Below are 24142 nucleotides of genomic sequence, written 5' to 3' on the forward strand. Positions count from 1 at the left end.
GGCTATAGCGCCTCCCTCCTTTTAAAAAGATCTTTTAAAATTTGCCGTTTTTTTCTTAGAATAAGAATCAAAACATGTTTGGTATGTTTTTGTATCTGTGCATTATGATTTCAAAATTTCACTTTCGCCACTTAATTATACAAATCTACGAATAAATTATTCGAATGTTGGAGCAGAAATCAATGTTTGTATTTGTGTCCCTGCCCGTTTTGCGATCATTTAGTACATATAGCGCAAAGTAGAAATCGAATGATAAATTATCACCATGAACTGATTAATGTTTTGTATTGCATTTCCAATTGCTGCTCAACTTTATCACCATCAGGCTACGCTTTTTTTTTACATCTTCATGACACACATGTTTTATAATCTCGTTATAGTTACCGGACTCTTTTTTCTATTTATTCCACTTTTAAAAAGAGCTATGGAATTATTATGATTTAAAACGCCTTTTGGACGGGCAATTTTCGAAGGCAAATCTCGGGCGTGAAATCCTGCCATGGCATTTTATGTTTTTTCCCTGAGGGCACTTAACAAAATATACATGTTTAGCGTCCCCGTCCACTTCCTTTTTGGGGGCCGCCTCCTATTTCTTATTTTTGTGGAAATTTGTTTTAATTTTTTTTTTTTTTTAATTTTCTTTTTTTTATAATTTCTTTTTTTTTTTTTTTTAAAGAAAAAAAACATGAAAAACACTGCTAAAATGGATCTATTGCTGATTTTTTTTTTAAATAGAAAAATAGCCCGACTGTCGGAAAATGTATCGAGCGGCCATTTTGAAAGAAAAAAAAAGAAAAAAAAGAGGGCCTCCTCCTTCCTATTTTTCGAAAAAACAGGACGCTAATAAAATATTTTTAAATTTTTTATTTGGCCTTAGAGCGAACTTTTCTATTCGCTCCGCGAGGTGAAATGAAAAGAGCGTCATCTTGAGTAGATCGTTTGTTTGATGTTATTCTTCTCATCCCTAATGAGCAAACCTTCAATGTATTAGAACCAAGTCATGGGGGGAGAAAAAAAAAAAGATTTGACTGACAAAATATAAATTCTTCCAAGCTCAGGCTGTGGCGATGTGCAACGCGTAGCGTGAATATGAATGACGGGAGAGAAAGATAATTCCTTTGTCCATTATTACGACGCTAGAATCATATCGCGATGTGGGAATTATACAAATATGTTGATAATCATTCAAATTACAAACATACACAAGCGACCCACACAGTAATCAATTTGCCGACTATACCGGCATACATGTAGTCATTCACATCATTCGTCTTTTATTTATTTTTTTTGGGACAATTAAGCTCGCAATTAAACAACCATTAATCGTACATAGTCATCTTTATTTCACATTTCATACAGTCGTCACAAAAATTAAAAGGAGGCGTAATAAACCCAACAAAAATAAATCATAATTTATTCTGATCAAGATGAACGAGTGTGTTGATTGCCCCCCAAAGCAAAGACGATCCCACCAGACTAGTTCATGCTGTGCTGTAGCAATGTACATTGCAAAGCTTCGCCACAATGATTGGAAAGATAATACCCCGCCCGTTACGACGCAAAACGGCGCGAGAAGAATAGATCGCGACGCGAGAAGAATACATCATTTTTTTACAAACAATGGAATGTTTATCAGAACGAAAACCGGAGGAGGGGAAGACAGGCTTTGGCCTACAAATACTTTCTGTATATCAAGTTTAAGCTGTACCGCGCATCACGAGCGAGAACAATGACGGGAGAGATAATCTTCCATCGCCTGGTGGGGCGCAAAAGGGCGCAAGAAGAATAGAGCGGGTTTATACCAACAATAGACAGTTTCTTTTCATATGCAAGAATCAGGTGAGGGTGACTATTGCGCCCCTTCGCGCCCCTTTGCGCCTCAATGCGTCTCTTGGGACGCGACTGTTCTATTCATCGCGCCCCGACGCGTCCGGGCACAGTCGCAACTTTGGAAGGCTCCCCTAATATTGCTCTGCTTTATACATTTTCTACAAAATCATTTGGCAGATATTATTTATTTGTAGTCTTGAAGTTGACTATATTCAGTTTAGATTTTATAAGATTCTCTAATAATGTATGTTCTATCATTCTGAAAGGAAAATAAATGAAAATGTGTTTGCCTGAAATCAAGGAATGTTTGGACAAACTCCTACCCCCCCCCCCCCCACAAAAAAGTAATATTCTTTTAAGTTCCTGGCAACATCCCAAGCCAAGGCAATCTTCTGTGTCTGTATCTTTCTCAACTTCCAGTGTAATTAGATTTGAAATTCAAACAGAAACCAGATTAAAGAAATAAAAGAAATTGAATTTTTGGCCAGTGATGAAAAGTATTCAATTTCTCAGAACACCTGTTGTTTTGAGGTAGTGGTATTTTGTAATGAATACAAGAGGAATGCTTATCATACCGAGATGAATGAGGTATTTTTTGGAATTACATTTTTATATACATTTAGAGTGGATATGTGGTTGAATAATCAATAAGTAGACAACTGGTTTTCAAAAGACAAGTTTGAATAATTGTCACTGATAAATAGATTTGCTTAAAGGTGTCATCAAATGAATGTCAAATATGAAGAGCATTGTTATAGTTGTACCTAGTTATTAGTAGTAATTTTGAAAATCTTTTTGTTTTTTGAGATAGACAATCCCTTTATATGTTTATATATGTCTTTGCTTGTTTTTTCATTTAAAGAAAAACTGTGCCAGAACTGCACTGAGAAGGTCTTGCAATATTTTTCTTGAATACAGTTTTAACAGTCCAGTAGCACTTTTGAATACATTACTTAGGAATTTTCTTTTAAAACTATTCATTGTATATTTAAACTCGTTGATGCCCATGTATTCTTGCCATAATATGTTTATAAGAAAACAAATGATTGCAAGTATACATTGATTTGAAACCACATATTATGAGATTACATAGCGCTCATGAGCTGTCAATTTTTAATTGAAGAGGAATTTTGGCCAATGTGAATGTGGTTATTTTACCTGGCTGCTAATAAAGCATAGATGCGTGTTAGTAATGTCTTCTTTTTGTTGATATGACCATAGAAATGACATTGGAAGTCTTTATCATTCTGACCTGAAATAGTAAATCAAATGGGCCGATGAGAGGATGCTGTTTTGACCTCTTTGGATAGATATTGTTCCCTAGTTGACGTAAATTTGTCATAATTTTCCAGTCGCCTTCATAAATTATGGTGACAAAGAGACCTTAACCTAGCACCAAGTTTTAATATTTCCTGTTAGTGTTTTTGTTGATAACACCTTTCACACCAACTCTTAAGGGAATGATATGAGATGTGACTCATAAGATGACGTCTGTTGTTGTAGATAAACAAGAGATGATGTCTTGAGGTGTTAACTTCATTCTTAGTGAATTATCCCTACTGAAATCGCACCTGAAGGCCTATAAAAGAAACATTTCTGAAGAATATCCATGAAATTTGCACAAGATGGGGGAACTTAATTGTGCGTTTGAATGTTTGAAACAGATAAATGCCACCATACAAGCGCTGTGGATAATCATCACCATCATCATCATCATCATCATCATCATCATCATCATCATCAAGTCATGTTAATTGTTAAAAATATAATGTGCTATAAGAGTAGGGTTTCATGTCTTTATCCCCCCTCCCCCAATTTTCCTCACACTTGTTTCTTATACTTCAAGCACTTGGCTTCTCTAACTCTTCTGATTAGTACCGTACCTTAATATTTAAATCCTTGCTGTCACGGCCACCTTACAATCAGTCCCAGATTGAAAATCAAATTGGCAGCTCAGAGGAACCTTCAGATTACTGCTGTACTAATAGATTTGTCAAAGTGTGACATTTAGCCATCGGTTTCATCCACACTGCTTTATAGTCCATTCAGACTACAAGATAGTCGTACAAAATTTGTATCAGAGAACACTATGTACAGAATCATTGTAATGTGAAAGGGGGCGTATGCACGGATAGGCATTGTGTAATCAGTCGTAGAGGCATGTTTCTACAAATAGCCAGTACCACAACGTAATGTGGCTAAGGTAGCTAATTTGCATACATTTTTTTAAAAATGTGGTACCTTGTGCATCATATGTACATGTAGGGTTAGGGTTAGGATTACTTTAGCTATTTTTAAAGAAAAATGCCTGTACAACAGATTGAATAATCCCTACCTTATACTCATGAAAAAAGTATTGTATAAAAGAAAAGGTTTTTTTACGATATGATGTTCGCATTAGTGGACCCTCATTCTTTATCGAATGTCTGTTTTGAAATGATCTCCGAGCATCCCTTTTTGCTCTATGACGTTCCATTATGCAATGTTCAGAACTTCAGACTGAGAAAGAAATGTCAATTACTCATCATAGAGCTCCATTTGTATATGGTTTTTGTATAGCTATACAATAAATCTTGGTAGTCTGAACAGGGGGTTAGCCAAAGGAACGGAGAGATCTGAAATTTGTCACAGATGGAGGATGAGGGGCGTTTGGATATAAGATGGCAGGAAAAAACTTGTTGAGAGTCCATGTTGGATGCATTATTATTATTAAAAGTAGATCAAAATCGGTTTAATTTTCTTGTATTTGTGAGGTGACTACAGGGCCATTGAGACATTCAACAAATCAACAAATATAAATCGTAGATTGTATCAATAGTAAGCTTGAATGTATGCAAAAAATCAAGTTCAGCAAGTCAAAACATTAATAGTATTTTTAGAACTTCTTGAAAGAGCACACATGTTGGATGTATAAAATGTGGATGAGTCTTCATTTTCTTTTTAAGTTTTAATGGAATATTGGAGAATAACATTGGTGTGATATTATTCCATCTCAACTATAAATTGAATTAGAAATAAAAACCTTGTGAATTAAAAGCCACCCAGTGAGTAATTAAGTTATATCTTTATAATAATCAGTTTCCTCAAACTTTGAATCTTATCATGGTGATACAGCCCTTGCTATTAACAACAACCCCCCCCCCCCCCTGGAAAAGAAAACTAAAATGGAAGAGGGCTAGATGTGATTTGCCCCCTTTTCACTTGAAAAAAAAAGGACCTGTCAGTAAGAGAGAAGCCAATCACTGCCAATAAGTTTTAAAGCCCGAAATTGCTCAATACAATAGTGACGCTTTAATCCTTTCGATGCCATGGGCAGCAAATTCCACCTACCGTATTAATCTGTGTGTTTAGAGCTGTGTTTGGGCTAGGAATGGTGGTCTGTTTCTTCCTGAAAGACTTAACAGGTATGCCTTCATTGTAAAGTTAATTCCTATGTAGCCTATTTTATGCACAATCAACTAGTAGGGCTTTAAAAACGAATTGTTCAAGAAGTTTGCATACAGTTACATATGCATGTATCATTGTTTTTTCTTCATACAGGCACTGTCCATTAGGCCTGTTCTATTTCCTTTGATATTCTAATATGTCTTCTGTAAATGTGTTTTGTTTTTGTTTAATTTGTATATTGTTATTGATGTTATTTTGTGTATTGTTGTAACCTCTCGTATACAGACTCACTGAAAAACAGCCTTCAACATTGGAAGCCTTTTTTTGTATGTGTGTGCAGGTTTTTTACACCATAATGAAAAAAACTGAAACAAATTATAAGCCAATATACTCAAAGACAAAGAAAATATGACATTATCTTTCCATTTTATTTTCTTTGTAGGTGATTCCTCAGCTGATAGCTAGGATTGATACCAGGCAGCTGGTAGGACGGCTCATCCAAGAACTACTCATTGACATTGGAAAACACCATCCTCAGGTATGAATGCTTTTATCTTATTGTGTTTGCTGTTTTCTCATTAACATATTTTAAAAGTATTTCCCTCTTTAGTTTCATTCAACTGATTTGCTTGTTTAATGTTTTGATCTCTTCTCCTTTCTCCTCACCTTAAAGGGATTGGGTATCTTTGCCTCAGATTCTAAACAAAATCCTGGATTTAGCTCATGCTGCAATCATAAAATATAAACCTTAAGGTCAGTCACGAATCCCATGACTTTTACAAGCCGATCACCTGTCTGATTATCAAGATATTTATGATTGGAAATCAAAATTTCAAAAACTGTTTTCTTACAGGTTTTTATAACACTACAGTCTATTGGGGTATATGAGTGTGGTAAAACCGGTCACTCGAAGATTTTTACTTTTTTGAGGCACTTCATGATCATTTTGAAGCGGAATTTTTAGGGCTTCAATATTACACCATATCAAAGACACTGATAACACTTACCAGGACCATGCATCTCAGATTTAACATTGTTAAACATTGCCTTCAACAAATTGTTTGACGATGATTGGTTAACATCAGGCTATGCTTTCAATTTTTTATTCATATTTCTGTGTTAATCCTACATGTACATAGTTTCTTCAACAAGAAATACTATTTGATGTTTTTTCTCTCGATTCAGGCTTTGATTTACCCTCTGACTGTAGCATCCAAGTCCCAGAGCTCAGCCAGACACAATGCCGCCAACAAGGTGCTTAGTAACATGTGTGAACACAGCAACACACTGGTACAGCAGGCCATGATGGTAAGCATTCACACTCTTTGAAGAAAGAAATGTCATGTCAATAAGGTGTTTTATAATCACCATCTGTGAATATCTTTAAATAAAAACTGAAAGTACACTTTTTAAATTAACTGTAAATCTAAGCATATCAGGAGCTCTTGTAGAGCAGTAGAATATATACTAGATGTTGGATAGTTTCCGCGCTCTATAAATTTATTATTATTATTATTATAATTTGTGTGAACACAGCAACACAGTGGTACAGCAGCCCATGATGATTAGCATTCACACTCTTTGAAAAAAAAAGTTTATATTAAAACCAAGGTGCTTGTTTAAACACAGTAGTACATGTATACACTGCAATGGTAATCTTGCATGCTTTTTGGAAAATGTATAAGACAGAAACCAATGAGAAGTTTGATAACATGTGTGAACACATCATTTTCATAATGGACTATAATGGAAGGGAGCAAGAATCTCCTTTCAAAAAGAAAAACAAGAAGGAAGGTGAAGTGTGTGAAGTGTGTTTCACTGTCATTTCCTCTCATTTGCACCTTTGAGTGCACAAACAAAATGTTTTATCATTTGCAATATAGATCAGCCTCACAGATACTGTGATGTTTAATCAACCAATGATTTGCCTGTAGCTATAATGGTCATGTTATACATGTATATTTACAATTGCACCATTATTTCTCTCTCCCTCCCTCTTTATCTTTCTCTTTCTTTATTCCTATTTCTTCTTTTCGCTCTTTTCTCCCTTCCTCTCTCTTCCTCCTCTCTCTCTTCCTCCTCTCTCTCTCTATCTTCATCTATCTTGCCATCTCCCTCTATCTCCACTTTTTTTTTTCTCCATCTCTCCCCATTTCTTTCTTTTCTCTATGCATGTTACTCTCTCTCCTCTTGTCCTCCCCTCCCCCTCTCATCCTTTCTCTTATATCCATCATTAACTCTCCATCTTTCACTCCATCTCTCCCTCTTTACCTCCATCTCTCCCTCTTTTCCTCCATCTCTCCCTCTCTCCCTCCATCTCTCCCTCTTTTCCTCCATCTCTCCCTCTTTCCCTCCATCTCTCCCTCTTTTCCTCCATCTCTCCCTCTTTTCCTCCATCTCTCCCTCTTTCCCTCCATCTCTCCCTCTTTTCCTCCATCTCTCCCTCTTTCCCTCCATCTCTCCCTCTTTTCCTCCATCTCTCCCTCTCTCCCTCCATCTCCACCCCCAGGTGAGTGAGGAGTTGATCCGAGTGGCCATCCTATGGCACGAGCTCTGGCACGAGGGACTGGAGGAGGCCTCCCGACTCTACTTCGGCGAGAGGAACGTCAAGGGGATGTTTGCGGTCCTGGAACCGCTTCACGCCATGATGGAACGGGGACCACAGACAATGAAAGAGACCTCTTTCAATCAGGTAAGGTCCGATGATAGATGCCTAATTTTATGGGCATGTGGTTGTCCTAAAAAGAGACTGTAAATGCTGCTATTTTTCCCAAAAGAATTCTCATAAAGTCATAACTTCCTAACTGGTATTAAAAGTGGGAAAATTTTTATTCCGTTGGGTGGAAATAAAAGATGTTTTGACATATTGGATGTCCAGTCCGAGTTATATTTATATCAACTGCTATTCATTTAAAAGATACACTAGCATAAAACCATTTTCAAGAAAAAAGCAAGCTTAAATAGTTGAAGTGTAATGGGATGACCTAAAAAAAATTGTGATCAGCTTGGGCAACGAGCTGGTGAAAATTTAAGGCAATATTAGGTTGATCACTTCTTAACCCATTGCGTTTGGGAACTTGGTGACCCCTGTATTTATGCCTATGAAAATAACATTATTTCAGAAGTCACTTGGTTAATACCACTCCCACTTGCTGTAACAGTCAAACCTGTCTATAGCGACCGCCCAAGGGAAACACAAAAAGTGGTCTTTGTAGACAAATTCCTTTGGTACATGGTTCAATGAGAAGCTGTTTACAAGGGGGGAAAGGGTTCTTTAAGGACAGGTGGGCACTAAAGCAGGTTTGACTGTATATCCAGTTTGGTCTCATGAGAGGTGCATTAAAATTTGCACATCAAAACTATTTGTAAATGATCCTTTTGAAATAACCTGCCTTGACTGAGAATATATAGTTGTGTTAAAAATCATACAACTCGAATCACTTTAAGAACAAATTAAATTATTAGCTATAGAATACATGTCATGAGCAACATCATAAAAATTACATTGACAATAATACATTCCTGAGAAGGGCACCTTTCATTTGTACATGTATGTACATTTATGAAGGTGTGGTTATAACAAATACGTCGTTTACAATTAATTACAAGTATTAACGACAACTTATCAATCAACCTCATTTTGAAGTTAATGTTATTGAGATATCTTGTGAATTGAATCGGGTTGTAAAGGATTATTCATCAACCTTATTTTATAGAGTAATTATAAAGAGATTAGTAAATATAGAAGAACATTGGCTGTCACATCTAGCATATTCACTGCTGAAAACCTAACCTGTAGCTGCTTGTACATGTGTATAATTCTTTTGAAACATTGATATTCAGAATATGCCCGTGAGTATAAAGTAATGAGAAATCTAACCTCTCAAAAAGTTTACTCTCGGCCAAACAGATCAAATTGTTACGGGTGCATCAAGAGGGAGTGGTTGGGGGGGGGGGGGCACTTTACTCATTTCAGCCATTTGTAAAGAAAATGTTTATACAATGTTTAAGCTCCTGACATTTCTTTTAGCATTTCTATTTCAGTTATGAATAGAATCCGTCCTTTGAAAAGAAAGGAAAATAATGATACAAAATAGTTCAAAGCTCCCGAAATGTCTTTTTAATAGAATTTCTAATTCACTCATCAGTAGATGTTGCTCTTGGATATTATTACTCATTCATTCATCATGTCCATTTTACATGCAGGGTTATGATAACAGATTAAAAATTAATCAATCATGCACAAGTTTTCCCTCTTTGTGTTTGTATGATTCCTTCTGAGATTTACCAAAATAGTATTATGATGAAATGTAAGAATAAGTTTGTTTGAAGGAAACATTGAGAAGTTAACTTTTCCTCTCTGCCTTGGACCCTTGAGACAATGTATTTCTTTCTCTCTCTTTTATAAGTTTTTAAACTTGCGTCTCAAAAATTTGCTCAGGGCTATGTTTCGTCAAATACATGCATGTAGAGGTAGGTCATGGACTATAAGTACGTTGAGAGGTAGGTTTTTGGGGTTGAGATAACATTAGTTCTAGGGTTGAGGTAAGGAATTTCAGAGGAAGAATGATCTAACTCCTACAAAACAGTTTTCACACATTCCTTAAAAATAATAAAGAAAGAAAAAAAACCCTCTGTATTCTTAAGAGACAAATGTACTCAAATTATTTTATTTTACCTCTATAAAGTGGAATTTTAGAAGAACTGATCTTGTTTAAAAAAAAGAAACAGAATGTAAGGATATTTTACATATATCTAGGCCTGGGCCCATCTTATATTATGAAGAGTTTCAATATATCCAACTCGATCCCAAGTCCTTAAATCAATTGCAAGTTTGCAGTCTCCTATCTCTTATGTCCAACCTTGCAATTGATATTGATCGCAAATATGTTGCGATTTGATTTCAACTCTTTGTAAGATGGGCCCTGATGTGCAAAAAAGAGAGGATTTGATGCACTTTTCATTATTTAAACTCAAACTTCATCTTTGAAAGGGATTTAATCAGTTCACTTTGTTTGTTTCATTTTCAGGCCTATGGACGAGACTTGATGGAGGCACAGGAATGGTGCAGAAAGTATACCCGGTCCAGGAATGTGAAGGATTTGACACAGGCATGGGACCTGTATTACCATGTCTTCAGGAGGATCTCAAAACAACTACCACAGGTATGCTGGATTATCAAAAAGATGATATGCTTCCATCCCTTATACTTTTGTTCTCTTGATCTGTCTCATTCTCCATCTCTCATTCCATCTCTCTCTCTCTCTCTCTCTCTCTCTCTCTTGCCCTCCTCCACCCCTCTCTGCCCCTCTGTCTCCCTGTCTCTCCTCACATCTCTTTCTCACTTTCTTTCTTCCCCTTCTCTCTCTCTCTCTCTCTCTCCCTCCCTCTGCCTCCCTCTTTCCATTTCTCTCCTTGTCTCTCTTCGTCTCTCTCTCTATCTCCTATCTCTCTTGTTTCCCAGTTCTCTGCCCCCCTCTCTCTCTCTCTCTGTCTATTCTCTTTCGATAACTATCCCTCACTCACTATTTCTCTGAATCCCTTTGTTGCTCTCTCTCTCCATATTTCTCTGACCATCTTTCTTTTCACTGTGTACATGTACATGTATGTCCCAGTCTCTCTCTCTCTTTCTCCCTCCCCCTTTTGCTCTCTCTTTCCCTCTCTCATTCCCTCTCTCATTCCCTCTCTCACTCCCTTTTTCTTTGATCTTTACTTCTTTCTATATTTTTCTTTACTCTTTAATCTGTTTTCAATTCTTTTAACACTTTTCAAAAGAAGGTACATGAACTACATTTGCTTTGTGTTATCTTTAGTCTCTTTAAAACAAGGTTTTTACCTTAGTTTGTATTTACTCTGAACCTCAGATGTATACATGCCCATGAAATCCCTCCATGTAGAGGTTTCTTCCCTCACCTACACATCAAGACACACTTCCACCTCCTCTTCAAACATCCCAAGATAGCATCAAATCATTAGAAAATAGCTCCACTAGATGCATCTCGATAGAATAACTGATTGGAATTGATACCTTTATTACACCCGTAGGCTAGAAATAGTAACAGACGGCATGACCTAGGGCTGATACGGTATCTCTCCATTTTGAATGATAGGACGTGACAGGTACATCTGCTCCGGTCTACCATCTTTTCAAGAGGAAATTTTTTGGAGTGGGCTATTTAGGAGAGGCAGGTTTAGGGAGGGGGGGGGGGGGTATTAATTTATTCATTATTCTAGGAGTAGTAGGCTAGGAATAGGAGGTTCCATCAGATATTTCATTATAACTTTTTGTGGGGGGGGGGGAGTACTAGTTCATTAGTTATTCTATTATGGAACAGTATTATAACTTGTTGTGGGGCTGGGGGCAGTTTTCAAATCGTTGTTGTTAATTCTTCTGCATTCTCCCTATTTGATAAAAAGTGTATTTTGGATAAGAAGAGGTGCACATGTAAGATGCTAGCAGGTTTAACCCTTTGGTATTTCACCCCCAAAACTGGAATTTAATGGCCTCCAGAAATTTGGAATAATCGAAAGAGATTTGATGGAGGAGAAGGAGGTATTTAGTGAAAGGAAGAGAAGGAAGAATGGGGCTTTAAAAAAATTGTTTAATTGTTTCGTGCACTTTGACCCCATAACTTCCATTTATGAAGAGGAAAATATTCAAGAGGTTTAGGGGCAGATATATCAACTTGCTCCTTACAACCTTAAGAAAAAATGGTATTCATGAGTTGAATTCAAATGGTTCATTACCAATAAATTTCATGGTAACCTGTATTCATGTAGTATCAGCAGAGCCATCTATACACATAGTTTGGCAAACTTAAGTTTCACTGGGACACAACTTGGCGTATATTGTTTTGCTTTGTGCTTGCCTATCAAAGCATTAGTCGCCATATTTTGTCCAACTCGAACCGGGTTTGCAAAACTCTGTGTATAGATGGCTCTGAGTATCAGGCACAAAGCCTGCCCTAAACCAGTCTTTATGAGAAATTAGACCTGTTTATATGGTGGGATGTCTTAATGGGAATGTGGAGGAATTATTGAAGTGAATGTTACATCAGGAAACATCCTTTTCCTCGCCAACATAATTATGTACATGACTGTAAAGGCAGTTTTGCCCTTTGGTTTATATCGGTACCCCATTTACTAGACTCTTGCTGAACAGACTTCATTTTTAGTCTTTAGGACTATGCCTTTGGAAGAAAACCAAAAATAGATACAGTATTCTGCTGGGGCGGAGAGGGGGAGAAAATTAAAAATGAATAAAAGTCTTGAATAGTTTCCAATATATACATTCTACAGACCTGCCAATCAGTACGATTTAGTCTTATTTCGTACGATTTTTAGAAGCAAATAGGATAGTACGATTTTCTGCAATAAAGTACGATTTTCAAAATGATTTTTTTTTTTTTTTTTAATTTTAAATTTTTTTTTTTTTTTTTTTTTTAAACAGTATTTTTTGTGTGTGTGCCATTTTCAATGGTAAATGCCAATTATGTCCTGTAAAGTATCCTACAAGCATCTCACATAGGCAATTTGGGGATGTTCATTGGTTCATCGAACACACCAGTCGTGACGAAATCATGCACATCTCAACCAATGATCCTTAAACAAAATTGTCCCTGAATGTAGGAGCTGTACGAGGCATTGATCCGCGTAGCAGTCCGTGTTTATTTTTAAGAATACAACTTTTGTCAGTAAAATACAACTTTTGGGATTAAAGAATACAGTTTATGAACTCCAGAGGTTGGCAGGTCTGATTCTATACTAATATTATAAAACATTCAACTTTGAAGAAGACTTTTTTCTTCTTCTCTGTGCATGTTTTGGGCTCGATGCTGGTACCCTACAGGTACATGTATGTTATATATATATATATATATATATATATATATCATCTTTTAGTTCTATTAAGAGATATTGTAAGATTGAAGTACAGAGAGTCCAAGTTTATCCGAGCCTCTTGAGATATGCACATGAAATGGTGGAAAACAAATGAAATAATCTAACAATTTAGACCAAAAACAGAAGAAATTGTAAAAATCCATTACCGTCATTGTCTTTCTGAGTAGGGGCTCCTCAACTTATTAAAGAATTCAATGGAATTCATCCCTTGAGTGGTGAATATGGTTATTAAAAAGACATGGACAGTGTATGTGCAGCTATAGAATATCCTAAGAATCAGTGAACAGTAGAGGGGGTAGTTCCACTGGTAATCAAAGGACATTCCAGACCAAAGTGCTTATTAAAGTGCATTGCTTTTATAGTAACTGGTTGTCTGTCCGTTGTATGTCCATGTCAGTTTCCTACAGTAACCACATTCTTAACTTCAACCCGGGACCCATCAGTATGTGGATACCTGAACTTAACCATGACCCTTAACCATGACCCTTTACTGAAGCTGGCGGTTCCAGGAACCTCCGACCCTAGAACCTAATTGCAACCCTAACCATAAAACTTTTGACATAATAAAGCCAATAGCAAAAGACCAGTTCACGGATAGCACATGTCCCAAATGATCCCAAATATCCACAGATCTTCAAAACATGATGATATTCCACTTGATTTGTACATTTTGAAATAATCACTCCTACAGCGATGGAGGTGCTACATAAATAGCCTTTGTTCCCCCTTTTCAAAGAATACTTCAACCTACCTGTGTATCATGGAGTGCACTGCTTGTGCATAATAAATGAATAATGATTACATCACTTTCATGAGCACGTTTCCAGTATTTTGCCTCCATGAATTTCACAATTTGGTCTGCAATGACCTTTATCTGCTCATGCTCAGACTGCAACTACATGTATGAACTGGCTTTTTGTTTGGTCACCGTATTTTATATCTTGTTTGTTCATTTTGCCTCCTTACCCAGCTCACTCAATTGGAGCTCCAGCTTGTGTCTCCCAAGCTCCTGATGTGTAGAGACCTAGAGCTAGCGGTTCCAGGGACGTACGACCCTAACCGACCCGTCGCTAAGATCCAGAGATGCCAGTCGACGCTGCAGGTCATCACATCTAAACAGCGCCCTCGCAAGCTCAGCATCTTCGGTAAGGGATTCATTAAAGGGACTTTGTAACATTGTTCAGATGAGAGAAAATGGTGCTAAGTTAGTGACTTCAATGCTACATGTACAATTACAGATAATCTGAAAGTTTGAGTGAGAATAGACCATTGTTAATGATAAAAATTGGGAAAAACTGATGTGATCAATTCCTTAATTCTCCCAACTGTATTATTACAATTTAATTATATTTTAGGTGAATGTAAATCGTCACAAAGCAATGAATTGGCTCTACAATACCATTCCAGACATTTAATTGTTGACAGATTTTTAATAGTCTGTTTTATGTCTTATTTTCAAGGAAAAATGGTTGGGAAAATTCAAAAATGGTTGGGAGAATTCACTGTTAATCACTGTTAGAGGGTATTGCACAGTGACGCCTTCAAAGAAAACCATAAATATCTTTGTGGTTTGAGAATTTTCTCAGGAATTTTTGCCTGTTAGAGGGTAAGTACAACTGTATAGTAGAAGGAATAATCATGTAATCAGTAACATTTCATACAAAAATTACAGTTTTTTCATCAACCTTCAACAATGTTACTGAGTCACTTTAAAAAGTCATACCTGACATTTTCATGCTTCTTTGGCCCACAGGAAGCGATGGAGCTGAGTTCATGTACCTGCTGAAAGGTCATGAAGACCTCAGGCAAGACGAGAGGGTGATGCAACTCTTTGGACTGGTCAACACCTTACTGGCCAACAACCCTGATACGTTCAGAAGACATCTCAAGTAAGTCAAGCTTCATGTAGTCCCACCTCTACAGAAAGACCCCCTGTCTCTAGTGGCCACCATTAATTACATAATATGTACCTGTATTATACTGTACTAAATTATTCACACCCCCCTTTTTTTCCCTTTTTTTGTTGTTGTTGTTGATCCCCCCCCTTTTTTTTTTCCCTTTTTTTTTCTTTTCCTTTTCATAACTCAAGATTGAAAGTAGACTAGTTGAATTAGTGCCTGTGTTGAATACTTTTAGATGTAAGCTTTAACTTGTCATATTCTCAAGAAATGTTAATTGAGAAAAATCACTTTTTTTTACATCCTTCAAAAAGTACAAAACTTGATGAAGGGTATAAATAATTAAGTTGTTAAATGATTACAAAATGCATCATAAAGTATACCTTTGTGTAGAAGGCATCTGGTTAATGAAAAAAAATTTGTGTCATCCAAAAGCAAGATCTGCCTTTCATCATCTGTTGAAAGTCAGAAAGATAGTAGCTTAATGACTATACATAGAGTTATTGAATGCCATTCTTTGTTTGAGCAGATTTATTGTAGATTCTTAAAAATGTTACAAGAAGCTTTATGTACATGTACATAAACTGGCTTTATTTATCCATCTTTTATAGGAATATATTATACTAGAAATGTCAGAACATCAGAAAAATTTAACCCCGAGTCACCTTGAGGAAAATTGTCAGTGTCAAGTTGGAGAAATTCCTGTACTTTAAGAGGATCATTTCAAAGGATTTTTTTTCTCACTTGAACATTTGTTGTTACTTGGATAATCAAGTTTCCCATCACTTTCATCATGTTTTCATTAAGCTTAATTAATTAATTAATTTTTCTTTTGTTTGTTTTTCTGTCCAGTATCCAGAGGTATGCAGCCATACCCCTCTCCACCAACTCTGGTCTTATCGGTTGGGTGCGGCACTGTGACACCCTACACACACTCATCAGAGACTACAGAGATAAGAAGAAGATTCTACTCAACATTGAACATCGTATTATGCTCAGGGTAAGCTCTTTCAATAATTTAAGAGGGAGGAGTGGAAGGGGGGAAGGGGAGGGGGGACTCCGAGGCTTTCGAGATAAGAAGATCCTTCTCAACATTGAACATACATGTACATGTAGTATGGTTCTCAACGTATGTTTTTTATCATTTTGGGTGAGAAGGGGGTAAAGAAGGTGTGGGAAGGGGCAATGAGAGCAGTTTTCTTTTTTCTTTGTTGGGGGGGGGGGGGGGCAACTTCTCTCAACAGAGGCTACGGGGATCTTGAGCGATAGAAGAGAATATATGTACAAGTAGACATCAAACATTTATTCTCAGTATGATTTATCCATATCATTTTTCATATCCTGATTCTATTTCCTTTTCATCCCTAGATGGCGCCAGACTATGAACACCTGACATTGATGCAGAAGGTGGAGGTCTTTGAGCATGCACTGGACTACACTCAGGGAGATGACCTTGCCAAGCTACTCTGGCTCAAGAGTCCAAGCTCAGAGGCAAGTAGAGAAATAGTGGAACAAGTGCAAGATACCCTCACCATACAAGTATCCCCAAGCCTAACCCTAATGCTTTCTCTGACCCTAACCCCAATCCTCAATCATAACCCTAACCCTGATCATGATTCTGATTCTAATCATGATTCTAACCAAAGCCCCTTGCCCTAATTTGACCATGAAACACTGAATACAATTGGAAAGTTTACAATGAAAAATACATTGTAAATTTGTATTGAAAGTTTATGAACTTGTTTGCAGGGGTTAATAGATGCATATACATGAAGGTTCGTGAAATATTGTTGTATAACTTCGTACATCTTCTTTTTGTTTATTTCTTTGTTTGTTTATTTGATTCAGGTTTGGTTTGAGAGGCGGACCAACTACACCCGATCTCTAGCTGTCATGTCCATGGTAGGATACATCCTCGGTCTAGGAGATAGGTGAGTAGCATCTCATACAATCATGTACTTTGGCAACACAATTTCTTGTGGAAGGCCCAGTACAGTGGGTCCTACAACTACCCAGAACAGTTCATGTACTCATATAATGTACCTAACCCTTGGAGGACCTGTCTTCAAAGACCACCTTTGTTGTTTCCCTTGAAAATGGTTTCTCTTTGAAGCATGTACTAAAGGAACCTGTACATTAAGACCACCTTTCGTTTCTCCTTTGTATGGTCTTTATAGACAGGTTTCACTGTATCATGGTGTAGTGGTTCATTCACTTGACTCTCAATCCAAGGGTTGAGGGTTCGAATCTCAGCCCGGTACTAACGTCCTTTGGCAACACTTGAATCCACATTTGCCACTCTCGACCTAGCTATAAATGGCTACCTGGCAACGGCTGGGGTAATAATAATGATAGTTACAGGGCCCTCAGGAAGAACAGCATTGAAGCTGATGAGGCTTCCCTGGGTAAACAAAATCATTATTATACAGTAGGCTTGCTCCTTATTATCATTATTATTATTATCATAACTCTTAACCTTAGCCTAAATCTCACCTTAAAACACATTTGCAATCCCTATCTCTTTGATGAAATAAAGTATTGATCAGTTGTCAGCTAAGCATACTTGTATGAATAAATCCATGCTTTTTATTATTTATATATATTTCTGTTTTTGTCTTCTTGCGTTCGATTCTAGACATCCATCTAACTTGATGTTGGATAGATTGACAGGCAAGATCATCCACATTGACTTTGGAGACTGCTTTGAGGTATGTGCCGCCTTGGACATGTAGATAAAACTGTCAGGTATTCAAACATATAGAGGTGTGGAGGTCTGGTGGATAAGCCATTGTGGCCTCATTGTATACCCAGACGTTGTGTGTCCGGACAGGTTGTGTATCCTGACAGACGATTTAAAACAGCAATTTGAAGAAGTTTACCATCAATATTTCACGATTATTCTAAGACTTAATGTTGGGCAATATTATAAAGGATAGATATTGATGATGGTTAGTGCTAGTTGATGAATATTTTTGGTTAAATCCAAAGGAGAAGTCTTAATGTTTGTTAAGTGTCCAGACACACACCCCTCCCCCCCCCCATCATAACAGTTTCCATATTCTCCCATCACAAAACAATATTTTGGCATACATTAATTTAGGTTTGCCACTCTCCTCCCAGGCAAAGTAAATATGTATTTGGGGGGAAGAAATTATTTGAATGCTTGAGCAACTTATCAGTAGATGGGGTGAAAGCTGGGGTAGGAATTATATTAAGTGCTTTTTATCATCAGGTAAAAGTGTTTATTGTTATCATTTTGTACAAAGTTGATCTTTCTCTCCTCCCCCCCCCCCCCCCTGTAACAATCTCCTTTTCTCTCTGTTATCGTAACTCTTTTGTAAAGGAGTAATTATTTGCCATGAGCAAACGAAATGCTAGTCACTTTCTTTCCTCTCTATTAAAAGCGTTCCACCATTGATCGTATCCTGTTTTATTTTCTAGGTTGCCATGACGAGAGAGAAGTTCCCCGAGAAGATTCCGTTCCGTCTCACTAGGATGCTCATTAATGCTATGGAGGTAAGGAAACATATTATCTCTTTGCTTGGTGAAAAAAATCATTTTATTTTGGATATTGGGACTAATTGCCTATGAGTTGCAACAACATAGCCTGTCTATAAGGGAAGAAAACTCGCTAGTTCTTATTTAAGCGAAGAGCTCCTATCAGAGTTCACCATCCCTTTTCAGGGGTCTTATTCCTGCGATTCCTTTGAAGTCATCCTGGTATCTTAACCTACATGTACAAAGTACTCCATCATGAAACGACAAACAAACAAACAATAAAACACAGAATGCTTAAACTTCACTAAGTCTGTCATTTGTTGAGTCCCAACAAATTTAATTCCAATCAAACAATTTGATCAGTGTGATCATTGTTTGCAATCGTGATTTTTTGGTATGTGTACAGTCTGAGACCACCGAAACACTGGTAGTTGGCTTCATCAAGTCATAGACCAGAGTCTATTATAGGTGTATGAAGCAAAGTTTAGTCTAGTTCATCACTTTTTGAAGCCATATTTTAAAATTTCCTTTGACTCTCAGATAAAGATCTGTATCAAAGACATCTTAGTTCTCTAGAAATTTCTTTTCATACCATAATCAAACTGTATTTAAAGTGTCCTAAGAAACAAGTTCTCATTCATGAATCTGCTAAAATACACATTTACCAGACTGATGCACAACACGTAGTGATGTGAAATGATTAAAAAGGCCTTTTTTTATAAGACTCATAAATAGTGTTGATACACATAAACTGTACATGTACATGTATGTTGTGTCCAGATAAAGGTAGCATTATTTCTATTTTTCATCCTCACAGGTGACTGGTATTGACGGTAACTACCGTATTACTTGTGAGAGCGTGATGCAGGTTCTAAGAGAACACAAGGATAGCATCATGGCTGTACTGGAGGCATTCGTCTATGATCCTCTGCTGAACTGGAGACTGATGGACAGTAAGTAGGATGAATGGAGAGAGGGATAGATAGATGGAGAGAGGGATAAGGAGAGAGGGATAGATAGATGGAGAGAGGGATAAGGAGAGAGGGATAGATATATGGAGAGAGGGATATATAGATGGAGAGAGGGATTAATAGATGGAGGGAGAGATAGATGAATGGAGAGAGAGAGGGATATATAGATAGAGAGAGGGATAGATAGATGGAGAGAGGGATAAGGAGAGAGGGATAGATATATGGAGAGAGGGATATATAGATGGAGAGAGGGATTAATAGATGGAGGGAGAGATAGATGAATGGAGAGAGAGGGATATATAGATGGAGAGAGAGACAGAGAGAGAGAGGGATAGATAGATGGAAAGAGAGAGAGAGAGAGAGAGAGAGAGAGAGAGAGAGAGAGAGAGAGAGAGAGAGAGAGAGAGATATATAGATATATGGAGGGATAGATTACTTGTGAGAGTTTAATGCAGGTTATGTGAGAATTCAAGGATAGGATGATGATGAGACTAATAGACAGTAAGTAGGATAGAGGGATAGATTGATATTGGTTGATATATGAAAAGATAAATGGATAGGAAGATGGAGGGATGGATGAATTGATGGAATTTTGAATGTCAGAGAGAAGAATTGATGAATAGATACCTAACTTTATAGAAAGATGGATTAACGCATGTAGATGGATACTTACAAACTCACTAATGGTTTACATGGTGCACCCACAAGCCTACTGTATATCTACATCACCATGCAAGCCGATACTTACAAGCAGCATCATTAATGGTTGTTACAAAATATTGATGGGTTGATAAATGAATTGGTTTAGATACATGGAGATACATGATATGGATGGATTAGTGGACTGATTGATGGTTGATGGGTGTAATGTTTTGATGATAAATACGTTTAAACAGCAAGGCAAAATCACTCTTATCAGAGTAACATTTGACCATAATTGATATTCTTTCTCCTTGTCTCTTTCTATCAGCTCCCAAAGGCAAGAGATCCAAGGCCAGATCAGGAGCATACTCTACCAGCCAAACAGGTACAGGTACAGGTACAGAAACTTATCAATGATAAAACTAAGTAAAAAGATCATATTGATTTCAAGGGTAGGATCATCCGTTTTTATACTTGTACTGTCTTTCCTGAGGGCCCTACAATTATACTAAAGCTAGGGTAATAATTTCCAAAGCTCTTTGGAAGCGCATATAGATGTTATTTCATAACTTATTATGCGCTATACAAGAACTGAATATTATTATTATTATTATATACCCTGTATGAAATGGCAATAATAATGAAGGTTACTGTGATCTTTGAATTTGATTGGCTATGAGCAAATTGATTAAAGCGTTGTGATAATTGCTATTCAAATCACAATGCTTTGTTTCTTTTTGTATACTAAATAAGAAAGATGATTTAAGTGCTTTCCTCTTTTGCTTCAGATCTACTTGATGATATGGAATTGGAGATACCCAAACAGAAGAAGGCTGCGGGCCAAGCAGAGTCTGTGCAGTCTCAAGGTACGAGTAACACTGTGGAAACAGAGTGTCAGTTTGCCATTTATGTGCTTCATTTGCCAATTGGCACATTCAGTAGTTTGCTTTGTTAGCTGATTTGCACAATATCTGTAGCTCTGTAGCATTCCCTTGTGGAAGAATATCAGCAACATCACATGACTGTGATTGTTCTTGACATGCTCTCGTATTCCAAAGAGGAGAAATTTCCATGCCATATTTTGATGCAATATTACTGTACAGTCCCATCTTACATGTTTGTTTTTAAACAGGGAATAGATTGATTGATTGATGTTATTTACCCCCAAAAATTAACATGTGTAGAACATTTTTATAAAGCTATGTCATTACAATATGTAAACATGTTAGAGAATCAAAATGGGTGACAAAAGCTTGTAAATGGGACCAGAAAAAAAGATGTAGCATGTGTGTTAGTCAAACCTAGCCCATCAAGTTTCTTAGTGTGAAGATATGTGTGGAATCTCAGTTTGTAACAGTTTATATAAAATGGATGACCATATGTGAAAAGAAGAGAGCGACTATGTAAAGAAAGAGAAAGACAGAGAGAGAGAGAGAGAGAGAGAAAGAGAAAGAGAGTGAGAGAAAGAGAAATAGAGTGAGAGAAAGAGAGAGAGAAGAAGAAGAAGAGAGAGGGGGAGAGAGAGACATGTTGTATTTCCCCCAAGTGGAACTGTTCACATATGATATGTTTTCCTTTTGTAATTGTTTATCTTTGTATAGATGGTGAGCCAGGAGTACAGCCTGAAGCACTCAACAAGAAAGCTATCTCGATCATCAACAGAGTCAAAGATAAACTCACAGGTATGTCAAACTAATTGTACATTTTCGTTTATAATTATATGCTCAGATTATTTCTGAGATTCATATCCTGACTAGAATTTTTTTTAACAATATTCACATTTATATTGTTTTCATGAACATTGAAAAGCAAAACTTATTATAATCATATTTAGGTATCTTAGTGAAAAGTTAGTGTTACATGTTCAGGTGTTTGTAAAGACACGTGATAAACACAAATGCATACTTGTGTCAAAATAATCATATTTGTTTGCAGAGAGTTAGAACCTCTTCTATGTTTAATGCCAAATAGTACTGTCATTCAGATACATGTACGTCAAATGATACTGTTAACCTCATCGATATCACCCCCAATTATGCCTATGTATTTTTGATTTACCTACAGTTACTACAGAATTTGGGATGTACTATACCTTGAATCATGTTACTGAGAGCATTTTACCAAAAATTATTTTTGGTACATATCCAAAATACGTCTGGTACATAATATTTCAGTAAATTGTGCATGATGTTTCTTATACATGTAAAAGCCAGAAACATGAACATGTGCGTGTACCAGATTTGGCAAAATTTACCTTTATAGATTACTCACTCGTAGCTATTATTATCAGGGTACCTCAAAAACATGATTAATTATCTTCCTTTTTAAGAGCTGATTTGCGATACATTTCTCTCTAACTTGTACGGTGTCTTCATTCAAGCATGTTTGCATACATGTATATAGATGTGATATCAGTAACCATGTATTTCATACACCACACGATGCAATATCACAATGTTTATGTATACTGCCCTCTATTGACAGGATGTGACTTCTCCACCAACGATCCGGTGGATGTACCCACTCAGGTCGAGCTACTCATCCAGCAGGCTACGTCTCATGAAAACCTATGTCAGTGCTACATTGGATGGTAAGTCAAGCACTAGAGGGTGCCCTTTAAAATTAAGCTCCTTCTGGGCCCCATTTCACAAAACTTGTCATCAGTGACAAATGACAGTTTTTTTGTGATAAGCTAGTAAAATCATTGCTTCTGATTGGTTATCAGCAGATTTGTCACTGATTTTTGTCATTTTTCATTGAAAAGGGGCTTTGTGAAACGGTTCCATGGTCATCAATTACAAATGACAGTTTGTGTTATAAGCTAGTGAAATCCTTGCTTTTGATTGGTTATCAGCAGATATGTCTATGATTTTTGTCATTTGTCAATGAAAAAAGGCTTTGTGAAACGGGTCCATGGGATTTTGTTTCATGAAATTGCATTGAGAGGAGCAGGATGAAATCAATATTGACTTATTTATCATGTATACTGTAGTAAATGCATCTTTTCAACCATAGATTTTACATGTAAGTCAAACATTTTAGGACATCATTTGAAAGAGAGCTTGTCTTGATTTCTGGTTATGAAATTACATTTCTAATGAAATGGGCAGAAGTCAGTATTGGAATTTTGTATCATTTACTATGGAGGAAGTACATGTAGCAAGATAACTGATACTTACATGTATACTGGTATGTTCCTGCATGCATGTCTTTTGATGCAGGTTTAACACAAGGAGACTGTTTTTAACGAGTTTTATTCCAATTTCCTTTTAGAATCATCAATTTAACTGTACTGGGCATTAAAGCATACTTTGGCAAGCATGTGTCTATAATCCTATTCTTTGTAAATAGTTCAAAATTCATGTATGCTTATGTTATTGGTCTTTTGATTATTTCTTATTTTTCTATTATTTTCTTTCATAGGTGCCCATTCTGGTGATATGTGTGGAAGAAAGGAAAAAATCAACATCGCTTGCCAATCAAGTAATTCCTGCTTCTACCCCCATCACATGTCACTTTCTCTCTTGACCTGGTCAAAGGTCAACATACGTGTCCCTAGAGATGGACCCCCAGCTGTGTACCCCTGTGTAATGAGACAGTGAGCCATTCCTGAGAATGGGCATGAGTGTATATGGTTATCTGTACCACAGTTTAACCAATTGACTCCTGGAACTTGGTGGCTCTTGTATTAAGCCTATGGCAATGAGAAAATTCAGTAATCAACAGGTTAATAGCAACTGAGATACATATATATACGATATACATGTACATATATGATGCATGCTCATAGATGACAAGATGTTATAATTATTACTCATGTAAGCACCAGCAATGAATATCATGATACATGTGTGAAAAGTGTTCTTTTCAAAAGAGGAAAGAAAAATTGATATTTAATAAAGAAAATGAATGAATACATTTGAGGAAGGTGTCTTAACCGTAGACATCACAATTGTCACGGGTAAACAATTCATTGATTTGTTGTAGAAGTTCTTTATGATGATATTGAAGCAC

At 36.7% G+C, this 24142-nt stretch overlaps 1 protein-coding gene across 3 annotated transcripts; it reads left to right on the plus strand.

The window, feature by feature from the left end:
• The first annotated feature begins 5657 nt into the window (after positions 1-5657).
• Positions 5658-24001, plus strand: LOC105436672 (serine/threonine-protein kinase mTOR). 3 transcript variants are annotated; one of them, XM_030987083.1, is made up of 17 exons: positions 5658-5755; positions 6403-6525; positions 7727-7909; positions 10248-10382; positions 14090-14264; positions 14873-15008; positions 15870-16017; positions 16386-16508; positions 16866-16948; positions 17653-17725; positions 18459-18533; positions 19333-19468; positions 20457-20525; positions 20917-20994; positions 21730-21810; positions 22613-22718; positions 23552-24001. In XM_030987083.1, exons 2-17 carry the CDS (start codon positions 6484-6486, stop codon positions 23565-23567), a joined length of 1659 nt encoding a protein of 552 aa, XP_030842943.1. In that variant the 5' UTR covers positions 5658-5755; positions 6403-6483; the 3' UTR covers positions 23568-24001. The 3 variants fall into 3 exon arrangements, with proteins under 3 accessions (XP_030842943.1, XP_011660785.2, XP_030842944.1); XM_011662483.2 differs by having other exon boundaries at positions 20457-20519; XM_030987084.1 differs by having other exon boundaries at positions 20457-20513.
• Positions 24002-24142: the final 141 nt, after the last annotated feature.

The sequence above is a fragment of the Strongylocentrotus purpuratus genome, unplaced genomic scaffold (assembly GCF_000002235.5).
Source record: "Strongylocentrotus purpuratus isolate Spur 01 unplaced genomic scaffold, Spur_5.0 spur5_scaffold_16, whole genome shotgun sequence".
NCBI classification, from domain to species: Eukaryota; Metazoa; Echinodermata; class Echinoidea; order Camarodonta; family Strongylocentrotidae; genus Strongylocentrotus; species Strongylocentrotus purpuratus.

What these genes read in the sequence shown, in the direction of transcription:
- LOC105436672 (XM_030987083.1), top strand. Translation starts at nt 6,484, where the DNA reads ATGTGTGAACACAGCAACACACTGGTACAGCAGGCCATGATG. An exon ending in GAACTGGAGACTGATGGACA is followed by an intron (nt 19,469 to 20,456) that starts GTAAGTAGGATG and finishes TCTTTCTATCAG; the next exon opens with CTCCCAAAGGCAAGAGATCC. An exon ending in AGTCAAAGATAAACTCACAG is followed by an intron (nt 21,811 to 22,612) that starts GTATGTCAAACT and finishes CTCTATTGACAG; the next exon opens with GATGTGACTTCTCCACCAAC.